We start from the raw sequence: 14,044 nt of genomic DNA, 5'->3' as shown, positions 1-14,044 counted from the left end.
GGCTAAATTGCTCTATATTCGATTTTTTTTCAAATATTCGCTATATTGCTATAACTTTGTTTTTTGAATATTCGTAATATTCTAAAACAAGAATATATAGCAATATAGCGAATATTCAAAAAAAAGAATATAGAGCAATTTAGCTAATATTAGTTTTTTTCGAATATTCGCTATATTGCTATATATTCTATTTTTAGAATTATCACAAATATTCAAAAAAAGAAGTTATAGCAATATAGCAAATATTCGAAAAAAAAATCAAATATAGAGCAATTTAGCTAATATAGTGCTATAATATTTTTTTTATAGTTTATGCATTTTTTTCCAATCTGGACTTCAGATGAGAAAAAAATTGCAACTATTAGACAAAGAAGATTATAGCACTATATTAGCTAAATTGCTCTATATTCGATTTTTTTTCGAATATTCACTATATTGCTATAACTTAGTTTTTTGAATATTCGTAATATTCTAAAACAATAATATATATACCAACATAGCGAATATTCAAAAAAAACAAGTATAGAGCAATTTAGCTAATATAGTGCTATAATCTTTTTTTTTATAGTTTATGCATTTTTTTCCAATCTGAACTTCAGATGAGAAAAAATCTACAGCTATTAGACAAAGAAGATTATAGCACTATATTAGCTAAATTGCTCTATATTCAATTTTTTTTTGAATATTCGGTATATTGATATATATTCTTGTTTTGGAATATTACGAATATTCAAAAAAACTAAGTTATAGCTATATAGCGAATATTCGGCAAAAAAATGAATATAGAGCAATTTAGCTAATTTAGTGCTATAATCTTCTTTGTCTAATAGTAATTTGAAAAATTCGTATTACAAAAATTCACATATTGCACAATCATTACCTTGCCGATTTTTCGAGTAAAAAAATCGTAGAATATAACGAATATTCAAATTTGCAAATATTCAACGAATATTCTACAAAATATTCGCTAAATATCGCAAATTCGAATATGACCCCTGCTGCTTATCACTAATCCACGTGAGCCCCACCTAGGTGAGACAAACCAGACTCTCCAGGGCAAGATATACTTGACTCACTGACCCCGGAAATCATATTCCTAGACACCTTTACCAGCATCTTTTCCATCTGTTTGTCCATTGACACTTTAGGGCCAACCACCCTCCGCGCTGCTTGTTCAGCAGCAAAACCTTTTTTAACCGTGCCCACCACTTGTTCAGCAGTGGACATTTTTACATGACAACGCTTAACCACATGGACGCCGGCCTGGTCAAAGGTCGAGTCCAAGCTCCTGCCCTTTCTAATATTTCCCCGGGTCTTCCCCGAGAGTCGGGTCTCCGGGCCTCTCATTCCCACTGCATTCCTCTCTTGGGAGCTTGATTGCAAAACGTTCGCAAAGGTCCCATGTCGCTTACCTCCTCCTGGCTGCGACACTACCCCCGATCGTTGCATATCTTCTGACACTGTGTCCAATGTCTCTGGACTGCATGGTTTCTCTGTGGCTTCAATTTCCACCTCAACTTCATACACCACAGGTGCAGGCGTATCCTGGGTCAGATCCATTGCGATTCCTTCCATCGCCGTGCCACTGTTGTGGCCGCCTGATATAGAACGCCGTTGGTCTCTCGGCCCTGTCTCCAAGTGCTGCAGTCCTCCTGTAGATTTTACCTTCCAGGACCTGCGATGATGTCACACCGGTCAGCTAACAGGAAGTGATGCAAACAGGAAGCCAGAGTACCCAAACTTGGCACCGTGAGTCACCGGGTGACTGGGGTTAAAATGTATAAAAAGTGGGCGGAGTTTACAATGGTTAATCAAATTAATTTTATTTAAATGTGAAAATTTAAAACTGCCACTGTTAATGGCAGGGTCCTCAAACTTGTCACAGTTGGTCACTGGAAGACTGGGATGAAAATTCAGAAAAGTGGGCGGGACCAAAAACAACTAATCAGGAATCTCACTTCTTGTCCCAGGCCAAGGAAAAGGAGACGCCCACAGCAGAAACCTGTATCTCCTCCCCATTGCGAGTTTACTGCTCATTATAATATAGTGCGCCAAATCATCGGGGGGTCCACAGTGGGCAAACACGGGGGGCTTTTGAAAAAAAACACACATGGCATCAGTGGGGGCCACCCTACAAGGTAATACCATAATTAGCCTATGTCAAAATTGATGAAAGGTCCTCTTTAGGCCACTTTCACATGGGCGTGTGCGCCCCATTGCCATATTGGGGGCCGCATTTGGGGATCCGCAATACACGGGTGCCCTTCTGTGGGCATTCCGAAACACGGATGTGGACCCATTCACTTCAATGGGTCCACAAATCTGGAGATGCGGAATGGAAGCACGGAACGGAACCCTACGGAAGCACTACAGAGTGCTTCCATGGGGTTTCGTCCCGTACTTCCGTTCCGCAAAAAAAATTAAACATGTCCTATCTTTTTGCTGAACGGCTGGATTGCGGACGCATTAAAGTGAATGGGTCAGTGATCTGCTACGGCTGCCCCACGGACTGTGCTCGTGCATTGCGGCCCGCATTTTGTGTGCCGCATCACGACCATGGGGTGCACACGTCCGTGTGAAGGAGGCATTAACATGAAGGCTGGCCTTGATACACATATTAACCAGAAGTCAGCATTACTTTCTAAAACTGCTCTAGAAAAATCAAAGCTACATTGTGGTTGTTTGCTAGGGGTTGAGAGAGTTAAACTATTTTGATAAATGAGGAAAATTGCCTAGAATGTGTAATCAAAATTGGCTCTGCTATACACTTTGGAGTATATTTAGCATCAGAGGAATACTTGAAGCTAGTTTCCTTAAAGGGTTATGCCATGATTGATGTAAAAAATTAAAATCAGGCATCACATAGTACATGACAGTCTCTAACAAAGCTAGAACCAGCCCTGTACCTCACATTAAACCAGAGATCTCCCCATTCATTTCCCCAGTTGTTCTGCTAGATTGTTTTTCAATCTGGCAGGTCAGAGGGCCTGTAACATATTTTTTGTGCAAATACGCTCATAAAGCCATAAATGTCCAATTTTGCAACTATTTCAACCAAAGCTTCAAAAATTCTCTCCATTCTGTCTTATTGAGGTACTGCACAAGTATTTACTCAGTCTATGGCCTCTTGCACACAAACGTATTTCCATTCCGTTTCATTTTTTTTGCGGGCCATATACGAAACCATTCACTTCAATGGGTCCGCAAAAAAAGGAAGGTACTTCTTGGGAATTCCGTTTCCGTATTTCCATATTTCCGTTCAGCAAAAAACAGAACATGTCCTATTATTGTCCGCATTATGGACAATGATAGTACTGTTCTACTAGGGCCAGCTGTTCAGTCCTGCAAAATATGGAATGCACACGGATGTCATCCGTATTTTTTGCAGATCCGTATTTTGCGGACCTCAAAATACATACAATTGCGTGCGAGTGGCCTATGTCTGATTATTTTTACTTGTTAAATTAAATGCAATGTTAACACTTCATTTTCTATAATAGATATAAGAACAGCCAAAAGAGTCAGTGGAAGAAGCATTAATTTGGCATTGTCATACAGAGGTCGGCAAGCTCTCAAAGCTGTCGACTTAGAAGATAAGGTAAATATTTTATTCATATTTAGTTCCTAAAAACTGTTGTATTATTTCAGTACTAAATTATGTTGTATAATTCCTAAATGTTAGTGTGCATTCACAGTTTAATGTTTAACAGTTTATTGTTAATTTTGATTATGCACCACTAAAACAAATACTTTATAAGCCAAGTATATTGTACATCTGCAGTCAATTGCACTATTCTATACAGTGGAATACAGAAAAAAAAAAAAAAAACATACTGTGCATTATTTTTATTATTATTTTTATTAACATTGGAGTGTTCATTCAGCCTTTGCCACTGTATAGGGACAATGTCTAATGGGGCAATATACAGTGGCATAGGCTGAATGAATCCATCTGAAGTATACATTAGTATGAGAAAAAAACAGCACTGCTGTATTCCAAACTGATCACTTTATTAATTATTAAAGTAAACATTATTGTTGATCAAGCATACTTGGCCAAACACCAGTTCGGCTCGAGCATCTCGATGCAGCCAATAAACATGTCGGTAAGTACTGCCCTGACTGTAATGCCTTGCCATGTTGGTTACTGCCATTACAGTGATTGGCTTGCCAAAACGCGATGACGTGTGTTCGGCTCAGTCTTCGTCAGGTAGAGCTGTGCTGAGAAAGTGACCCAAAAGTCCTTTAAGGACTATTGTGTGTGGCAGCAGCAATATATATTTTTAGTGCAACCTGCGCTAAATTGCTAAGACTTTACAGACCCAAAAGTCCTTTTAAGGACTATTGTGTGTGGCAGCAATATCTATTTTTGCGCATCCTGCGCTAAATAGCGTGCAATAGTAAGGCCGCTGCAGACAGCGATATTAGCTGCGCCACATCTCCTGTGTAAAGTGTGCGCATCCCAAAAATATCAGTGACATCCAGTGTACTTTTTCCATAGACGGTGTCCGCTGCGGACTGTGACATCTCAAGTGTAACGTGGGCGCATAATAAATTTATCTGTGACATACAGTGTACTTTTTCCGTAGACGCTGTGGACAGTGACATTACCTATGGTACATCTCCTGTATAACGTTTCCTCATCCCAAATTTTAACATCTGTTGTGGGTCAAGTTTAACATCTGTTGTGGGCAAACTGTTTGAAGGTTTTCTGAGAGATGCTATGTTAAAGCATCTTAACGGAAATAAGCAAATAACGCCATATCAGCATGGCTTTGTGAGGGATCGGTCATGTCAAACTAATTTAATCAGTTTCTATGAGGAGGTAAGTTCTAGACTTGACAGCGGCGAATCAATTGATGTCGTGTATCTGGACTTCTCCAAAGCATTTGACACTGTACCACATAAAAGGTTAGTATATAAAATGAGAATGCTCGGATTGGGAGAAAACGTCTGTAAGTGGGTAAGTAACTGGATCAATGATAGAAAACAGAGGTTGGTTATTAATGGTACATACTCAGATTGGGTCACTGTCACTAGTGGAGTACCTCAGGGGTCAGTATTGGGCCCTATTCTCTTCAATATACAAACCGGATTCCCAAAAAGTTGGGACACTATACAAATCATGAATAAAAACTGAATGCAATGATGTGGAGGTGCCAACTTCTAATATTTTATTCAGAATAGAACATAAATCACGGAACAAAAGTTTAAACTGAGAAAATGTACCATTTTAAGGGAAAAATATGTTGAATCAGAATTTCATGGTGTCAACAAATCCCCAAAAAGTTGGGACAAGGCCATTTTCACCACTGTGTGGCATCTTCCCTTCTTCTTACAACACTCAACAGACGCCTGGGGACCGAGGAGACCAGTTTCTCAAGTTTAGAAATAGGAATGCTCTCCCATTCTTGTTTAATACAGGCCTCTAACTGTTCAATCGTCTTGGGCCTTCTTTGTTGCACCTTCCTCTTTATGATGCGCCAAATGTTCTCTATAGGTGAAAGATCTGGACTGCAGACTGGCCATTTCAGTTCCCAGATCCTTCTCCTACGCAGCCATGATGTTGTGATTGATGCAGAATGTGGTCTGGCATTATCTTGTTGAAAAATGCAGGGTCTTCCCTGAAAGAGATAACGTCTGGATGGGAGCATATGTTGTTCTAGAACCTGAATATATTTTTCTGCATTGATGGTGCCTTTCCAGAGATGCAAGCTGCCCATGCCACACGCACTCATGCAACCCCATACTATCAGAGATGCAGGCTTCTGAACTGAGCATTGATAACAACATGGGTTGTCCTTGTCCTCTTTGGTCCGGATGACATGGCGTCCCAGATTTCCAAAAAGAACTTCGAATCGTGACTCGTCTGACCACAGAACAGTCTTCCATTTTGCCACACTCCATTTTAAATGATCCCTGGCCCAGTGAAAACGCCTGAGCTTGTGGATCTTGCTTAGAAATGGCTTCTTCTTTGCACTGTAGAGTTTCAGCTGGCAACGGTGGATGGCACGGTGGATTGTGTTCACTGACAATGGTTTCTGGAAGTATTCCTGAGCCCATTCTGTGATTTCCTTTACAGTAGCATTCCTGTTTGTGGTGCAGTGTCGTTTAAGGGCCCGGAGATCACGGGCATCCAGTATGGTTTTACGGCCTTGACCCTTATGCACAGAGATTGTTCCTGATTCTCTGAATCTTCGGATGATGTTATGCACAGTTGATGATGATAGATGCAAAGTCTTTGCAATTTTTCGCTGGGTAACACCTTTCTGATATTGCTCCACTATCTTTCTGCGCAACATTGTGGGAATTGGTGATCCTCTACCCATCTTGGCTTCTGAGAGACACTGCCACTCTGAGAAACTCTTTTTATACCCAATCATGTTGCCAATTGACCTAATTAGTGTTAATTGGTCTTCCAGCTCTTCGTTATGCTAAAATTTACTTTTTCCAGCCTCTTATTGCTACTTGTCCCAACTTTTTGGGGATTTGTAGACACCGTGAAAATTTGAATCAACGTATTTTTCCTTTAAAATTATACATTTACTCGGATTAAACCTTTGATCTGTCATCTACGTTCTATTACACATAAAATATTGACATTTGCTATCTCCACATCATTGCATTCAGTTTTTATTCACAATTTGTTTAGTGTCCCAACTTTTTTGGAATCCGGTTTGTATATATATATATATATATATAAAAATTATTATATGGTACTTTTTGTGTACATCAACTTAACATAGTTCACTCAGCCACCATCCTACATGTGCTATATTTTCTATTTTTTAACACTTTGTTTTCAATTGCTATTCCCTACCTTGCCACAATACATTTACAGTTGCAAGAAAAAGTATGTGAACCCTTTGGAATTATATGGATTTCTGCACAAATTGGTCATAAAATGTGATCTGATCTTCATCTAAGTCGCAACAATAGACAATCACAGTCTGCTTAAACTAATAAACACAAAGAATTAAATGTTACCATGTTTTTATTGAACACACCATGTAAATATTCACAGTGCAGGTGGGAAAAGTATATGAACCCTTGGATTTAATAACTGGTTGAACCTCCTTTGGCACAAATAACTTCAAGCAAACGATTCCTGTAGTTGCAGATCAGACGTGCACAGCGGTCAGGAGTAATTCTTGACCATTCCTCTTTACAGAACTGTTTCAGTTCAGCAATATTCTTGGGATGTATGGTGTGAATCGCTTTCTTGAGGTCATGCCACAGCATCTCACTCGGGTTGAGGTCAGGACTCTGACTGGGCCACTCCAGAAGGCGTATTTTCTTCTGTTTAAGCCATTCTGTTGTTGATTTACTTTTATGCTTTGGGTCGTTGTCCTGTTGCAACATTCATCTTCTGTTGAGCTTCAGCTGGTGGACAGATGGCCTTAAGTTCTCCTGCAAAATGTCTTGATTAACTTGGGAATTCATTTTTCCTTCGATGATAGCAATCCGTCCAGGCCCTGACGCAGCAAAGCAGCCCCAAACCATGATGCCCCCACCACCATACATCACAGTTGGGATGAGGTTTTGATGTTGGTGTACTGTGCCTCTTTTTCTCCACACAGTGTTGTGTGTTTCTTCCAAACAACTCAGCTTTGGTTTCATCTGTCCACAAAATATTTTGCCAGTACTGCTTTGGAACATCCAGGTGCTCTTGCGTAAACTGTAAACATGCAGCAATGTTTTTTTTGGACAGCAGTGGCTTCCTCTGTGGTATCCTCCCATGAAATCCATTCTTGTTTAGTGTTTTACGTATCATAGATTCGCTAACAGGGATGTTAGCATATGCCAAAGACTTTTGTAAGTCTTTAGCTGACACTCTAGGATTCTTCTTCCCCTCATTAAGCAGTCTGCTCTGTGCTCTTGCAGTCAACTTTACTGGACGCCACTCCTAGGGAGAGTAGCAGCAGTGCTGAACTTTCTCTATTTATAGACAATTTGTCTTACCGTGGACTGATGAACAGCAAGGCTTTTGGAGATACTTTTATAACCCTTTCCAGCTTTATGCAAGTCAGCAATTCTTAATTGTAGGTTTTCTGAGAGCTCTTTTGTGCGAGGCATCATTCACATCAGGCAATGCTTCTTGTGAAAAGCAAATCCAGAACTGGTGTGTGTTTTTTATAGGGCAGGGCAGCTGTAACCAACACCTCCAATCTCATCTCATTGATTGGACTCCAGTTTGCTGACACCTCACTCCAATAAGCTCTTGGAGATATCATTAGTCTAGGGGTTCACATACTTTTTCCACCTGCACTGTGAATGTTTACATGGTGTGTTAAAAAAAAACATGGTAACATTTAATTCTTTGTGTGTTATTAGTTTAAGCAGACTGTGATTGTCTATTGTTGTGACTTAAAATAAAGATTTTATGACCAATTGTGCAGAAATCCATATCATTCCAAAGCATTCACATACTTTTTCTTGCAACTGTTTAGCAACCTATGAAAACAAGTTTGAACAATGTTTACTACTTATCTAAATACAAAAAAAACAAAATGGCTGCGCACCATTACATATACAAACAATAGAGCTAGATAAAAGTGGTACAATGCCTACTATAAATGAGTATACATGAATAATGGAAGCTATTAGCGCACATACGTGTCGGGCCCATGTACCAGGCGTCAAGGTGGCTTCCGCAGATGGGTCCCTATCACTAAAGAAACTGCCTCACTTTGGACTTACTTAAGCCTACAATATTCAGAGCAGTGTAGGAACCAGTTACAAACATATTCTGCTCAGAAGTCCCAGGTAGCTGGGCGTGTCCAGTCTCAAAGGGGTGCCTTATCTAAATATATATTATTATTATTGCCTAACAGCAAGAAAATCATGCATGCAACTAGTATCCACAATAATAAAACTTATAGTGGAAATTGAATATCTAATTGTAATCTAGGCTTCGTTTGACGTTTACAGCTGCAATTAAATATTGTTGAAGTTACTCAAACAACGCTAGCAAGCATCATAATGACAATGACGTGGCCTGTACTCTGAATCTTGAATAGAATACCAATTTATCAATTAATATACGAGTGTTTTGCTGGGATGAGAAAGTTACGAGCACTCATTGATTGGATGCTTGGCGCTTGTGTGCTCCACAGGGTAACAAACTGGAACAAGATCCGGACAGACAGAGCTGTGGATTGGCCCAGCGCAAAGTCTTTCTATGTCAAACTCAGCTGATTGGCTTTAAGGAGAGACCTAGTAAGCTATGTAATGATGGATGTTCGCATGCCATAGACCACTCATCCCCTGACGAAGCCACAACTGTGGCGAAACATGTCAGGAGGGGTGTGCGATCCTATCTTTTAGACCAGTTGCCAGCTAGCTGCTAATAAGTCTAGGCATACAGAACATGAGCAAAAACATACAAAGTGTGGTGTGTCTGTGTCTATAGGAGAGGTTACATAGGCAGGGGTAGTGTGTGAAGAACGGTGTGAGCATTCAAAGTATGACAAAGCGCCAGTGCAAATAGAAATAAAGCTGTGAACATAAGCAGCAACTTTGTAATTGATTATGCACAAATATAGCGCTATTTAGTCTAGATCAGTATCAACTGAGTATTTGAATTAGATTAAAAGTGGGAGCGCTGTTTACAGATGTACACTTTGTTGCAAAAATAGCAACAAATATAATTATCTGTCTGGTATAGCTCTTGCCACTGCAGTTAAGTGCTTTGAGAAATGATTGAGGAATGGTCAGTAGCCCATCATTTCTGACATCAAGCACTATACTAAGGCTACTTTCACACTTGCAGCAGCAGGGTCTGGCAGACTGTTCCAGCGGGGGAACAGCCTGCTGGATTCATGCGAACGCTAGCCCACCGTGCCACTGGAAGTCTGCTCTGGCCCCATTCACTATAATGGGGGCAGGCCGGAGGTTCGAGCGCAGTATGGCAAACATGCCTGAGAGGTGGCCGGACAAAAAATACAGGAAGCTGCCGTTTTTGTCCGGCTGCCTCTTGGCTTGTTTTCCGTGCTGTGGCCGGACCTCCTTCCGGTGCCATGATGGGCTAGCGTTAGCACGGATCCGGTAGGCTGTTCCCCTGCTGGAACAGCCTGCCATACCCTGCTGTCACAAGTATGAATGTAGCCTAATATACTCACATGGTCCTCAATAAGCCGTGTGATCCCTATTAGCTCGCAAAATCATTGCCAGAAAATAACAGATAAGCTTCAACAGACAGCTGACAATTGTATTGGTGTACACACTTTTTTTCAATTTTCTTTTCTTTTATTCTATTCTATTTTACTATATTTATTCTATTTTTTTTATTAAAAGTTAAGTTTTAAATAAAGTTACGTGAGGATCCCTAGTGGGAATTATTTGGTCAAAGTAGACCACAGTGTTTTTTCAGAATTTATGTTACAACGTAATATCTGATTTTGTTTCTATATCTAACCTTGTAACATGCTGTGGAACATGATGTTGCTATGTAAATAAAGATTATTATTGTATATTAATGTTTCTTTCTATTTGCAGATTGTGGCCAATGGCATTCCTCTGCGGGCAAGGATGATTCACTCAGTTAAGGGTAAAAAGTATTCCATACCCTATGGCAAAAAAGATCAGGTATTATTTATTTTTTATATATTTTGTTTTATATTTATATTTTCATTAATACATTTGAATCATACTGATATTATGCTAATTACATTTGATAGAGGAATAGTTTAGAGCATTAAAAGGCTAAATCCTGCAAATATTTGAAACAGTAGTTTATTCAACAAAGTTATCAAGTACTGTTGAAAGATACTGCCCCTTTACATATTTTTTTGAGAATTATCAAATCTCTTAATTCCACAAAATTATTCTACAGTTTTGAAACCAGCACCTGGATCTGAATACTTTTGTAATTTCATAATGAAAAAATGTAGTAAAGAGTCATTTAATTAAATCTATCTGTATAACAAGATAACCCAAAAAGCAATGACAGAGCTGCTGCCAAGTTGTTATCCTGCATTGCAAAAAGCTAAAACAAAAATGTTCAAAAAGTTGTATGTATGTATCCCAGAATAGAACAAAAGATGATGACAATCTCGCAAAGGTATCAGCCCTCACACATTGAGAGAAAAATAAACATATGTAGAAAATGGCTGTACTGGTACCCCAATGGCTGAACAATAGCAACCAATCCATCAAAATCTTCCCTGCAAGATCCAAAGGGTCGCCTTTCCCTTTTAAACCCTTTAAAACCATTTTAATATCCAATAGAAACTGCCAAATAATTTACTGGGCACAGTATATTGGGCATTGAAATGCCATATCTATGGAAAATTTTTATGTTGCACAATCCTATGCTCACTCATTTTTGCAAAGCATCTTGGGGTCAAAATGCTCACTTTACCCCTTAAAATTCCTTGGGGGTGTGTTTTCCGATATAGGGTCTCTTCTCGTTGGTTCCATTTATCATTTCATCCCAAAGCCTCTACAGTTCTCAATACAAGATGTGTAAATCACAGCATTGGGCCTCAAATATGCATGATGCTCATTTACTCCTGAGCCCCGTGGTTTTCCAAACAAAAGATTGCTTACTACACCCACTAGTAAATTCTGTCAGGAGTTTTGTTTCTACAATGGGGTCACATCTTAATTTTTTTTAGAGTCTCTGCAGTTATCAGTCAGTGCTGTATAAATCACCAAACTAAGCCTCAGATACACATGGCACTCCTTCCCTTCTGAGCCCTGTGGTGTGCCCATACAGCACTTTACGAACACATATAATATGTGCTATTTTTGTATTCAGGAGAAAATGTGTAACAAATTGTGGAGTGATTTTCTCCTGTTACCCCTTGAAAAAATGAAAAATGTGGGCTTTTTTGTAAAAAAATATAATAATTTTACCTTTTTGCAGCCAAGGGTTTCTAAAATCTTTGAATTGTCTGTTGGGCCAGGGTGCTCACTACACCTCTTTAAAAATTCCTTGTTGGGTGTAGTTTCCTGAATTGGTTCACTTTTGGGTGTTTCCACTGTAGGGGTACCTCAGAGTCTTTACAAATGCTGCATGGTAACTGAAAATTATTCCAGTGAAATATGCCCCCCAAAAGCTCCTTCTCTTTTGAACCCTGCTGTGTGTTGCCGTATTCAAGTGAAAATGGGTAACAGACTGCGGGGTGCTTTTTCACCCTGTTATTCCTTGAGAAAATTTAAAGAGCTGAGAAAATTCCTCAGCTTTTTGCAGAATAATTTTATGGGCCAGTTTGTAGAAGATCCTAGATTTTCTAGTAATTTTTAACAATGCAGAGCTTTTGAGAAATGTCACTGTCCATGAAAACCTTGGTAACAGTGAATAAACTGTAAAAAATAAATTTAGGTGTGTAAGGCAAAAACACTTAATTTCAAAAAGGCAAATTTCCCAGGGTTGAGCTCTGCACTTCAGGACATAGACTGAGAGCAAACTGAGAGGAAAAAAGAACAAGTGAATAAAATTAAACGCCACATGGCTTACAAATAGTGTAAAAAGACCAATAAATGACAAAAAGAGTGCCTTTAAGAAATACAAATCGGAGTGGTCAACTGTAGCCTTTAAAAGTTATAACAAACTAAATAAATTAGGGGGTAATAAAATCAACAAAATACACAATAAAATACAGATGGCCAAAGAAAGTAAGAATAACCCCAAAATATTCTTCAAATACATTAATGCATGGTTACTAAATTATGGTAACAGGGTAGAGCTTATAAATGGTTTTTGTAGCTCTCTATATTCAAAAGAAGAGAGGGCATCTACTGAAGGTGGTGCCACTGGTGTAAATACCTCAGATAACATACTTAACTGGTTTACTGTAGATATGGTCCTTAATATGCAAAAAAAATTAAAGTAAACAAGGCCCCAGGTCGAGATATATTACACTCAAGAGTTCAATTCATATATTTATTTGCCTCTGTTCATAATATTCACAGATTCTTTAATTACAGGCATTGTACCAAGAGATTGGCATTTGGCACAAAGTGAATGTGATGCCCATTTTCAAAAAGGGTGCTAGATCTTCACCAGGAAATTATAGACCACTAAGCTTAACATCCATAGTGGGGAAAAATGTGTGAGGGTCTTCTACAGGACTACATGCAGGATTATGTAACTGTCCATAATATAATAAGTGATATCCAACAGGGTTTTACTAAGAACAGAAGCTGTCAAACTAACCTGATTTGTTTTTATGAGGCTGTGAGTAGAAGCCTGGACAGAGAGAAGGCTGTCAATATAGTGTTTTTGAACTTTGCAAAGGCTTTGATTCTGTCCCACATAGACGACTTATGGCTAAATTGGTTTAGAAAATATAATTTGTAATTGGATTGAAAATTAGCTTCACGATCGGATCCAAAGAGTTGTGGTTAATGATTCCTACTCTGAGATGGTCCCGGTTATAAGTAGTGTACCTCAAGGCTCTGTGCTGGGTCCGCTATTATTTAATTTATTCATTAATGACATAGAGGATTGGATTAATAGTGCTGTTTCAAATTTTGCAAATGACACCAAACTTTGTAATACGGTCCAGTCTATGAATGAAAGATATTAATAAGTTACAAGCTGACTTGGACAAACTTAATGTTTGGGCCTCCACTTAGCAAATGAGATTCAATATAGATACATGTAAAGTTATGCACCTGGGGGCTAATAATCTGCATGCACCATATGTCCTAGGGAGAGTCGCTGGTTGAGAAGGATCTTGGTGTATTAGTAGATCCTAAACTAAATAACAGCATGCAATGCCAGTCAGCTGCCTCTAAGGCCAACAAAATGTTACCTTGTATTAAAAGAGATATGGACTCACATAATAATAATAAAATAATAAAATGTATTTATATAGTGCCACCATATTCCGCAGCGCTTTACAAATTCATAGGGTTCATGTAAGAAACAAAACTAAATGGCTAATATGCAACTAGTTTAGTGCTCTCATTAAGAGAAACAAAATGAGAGTATTGCAGGTTTGATACCTTTTAATGGCAAACAAAAATAGAAGTAATGATGTTAAATAGCGAGCTTTCGAAACCTCACCAGCCCCTTCATTAGGCGTACTACAAG

At 38.9% G+C, this 14,044-nt stretch overlaps 1 protein-coding gene across 1 annotated transcript in view; it reads left to right on the top strand.

Moving 5' to 3' along the window:
* Positions 1–14,044, top strand: part of KMO (kynurenine 3-monooxygenase) — an 866,528-nt gene that overhangs the window by 36,942 nt on the left and 815,542 nt on the right. Inside the window, exons 3-4 of the mRNA XM_044291809.1 lie at positions 3,501–3,598; positions 10,498–10,587. Of these exons, the coding sequence (XP_044147744.1) occupies positions 3,501–3,598; positions 10,498–10,587 (188 nt within the window). The remainder of the gene's footprint in view (positions 1–3,500; positions 3,599–10,497; positions 10,588–14,044) is intronic.

This window comes from Bufo gargarizans, chromosome 4 (genome assembly GCF_014858855.1).
Source record: "Bufo gargarizans isolate SCDJY-AF-19 chromosome 4, ASM1485885v1, whole genome shotgun sequence".
Taxonomy (NCBI): domain Eukaryota; kingdom Metazoa; phylum Chordata; class Amphibia; order Anura; family Bufonidae; genus Bufo; species Bufo gargarizans.
Note: the sequence above shows the minus strand (reverse complement) of the source record. Positions and strands in the feature narration are given on the sequence as shown.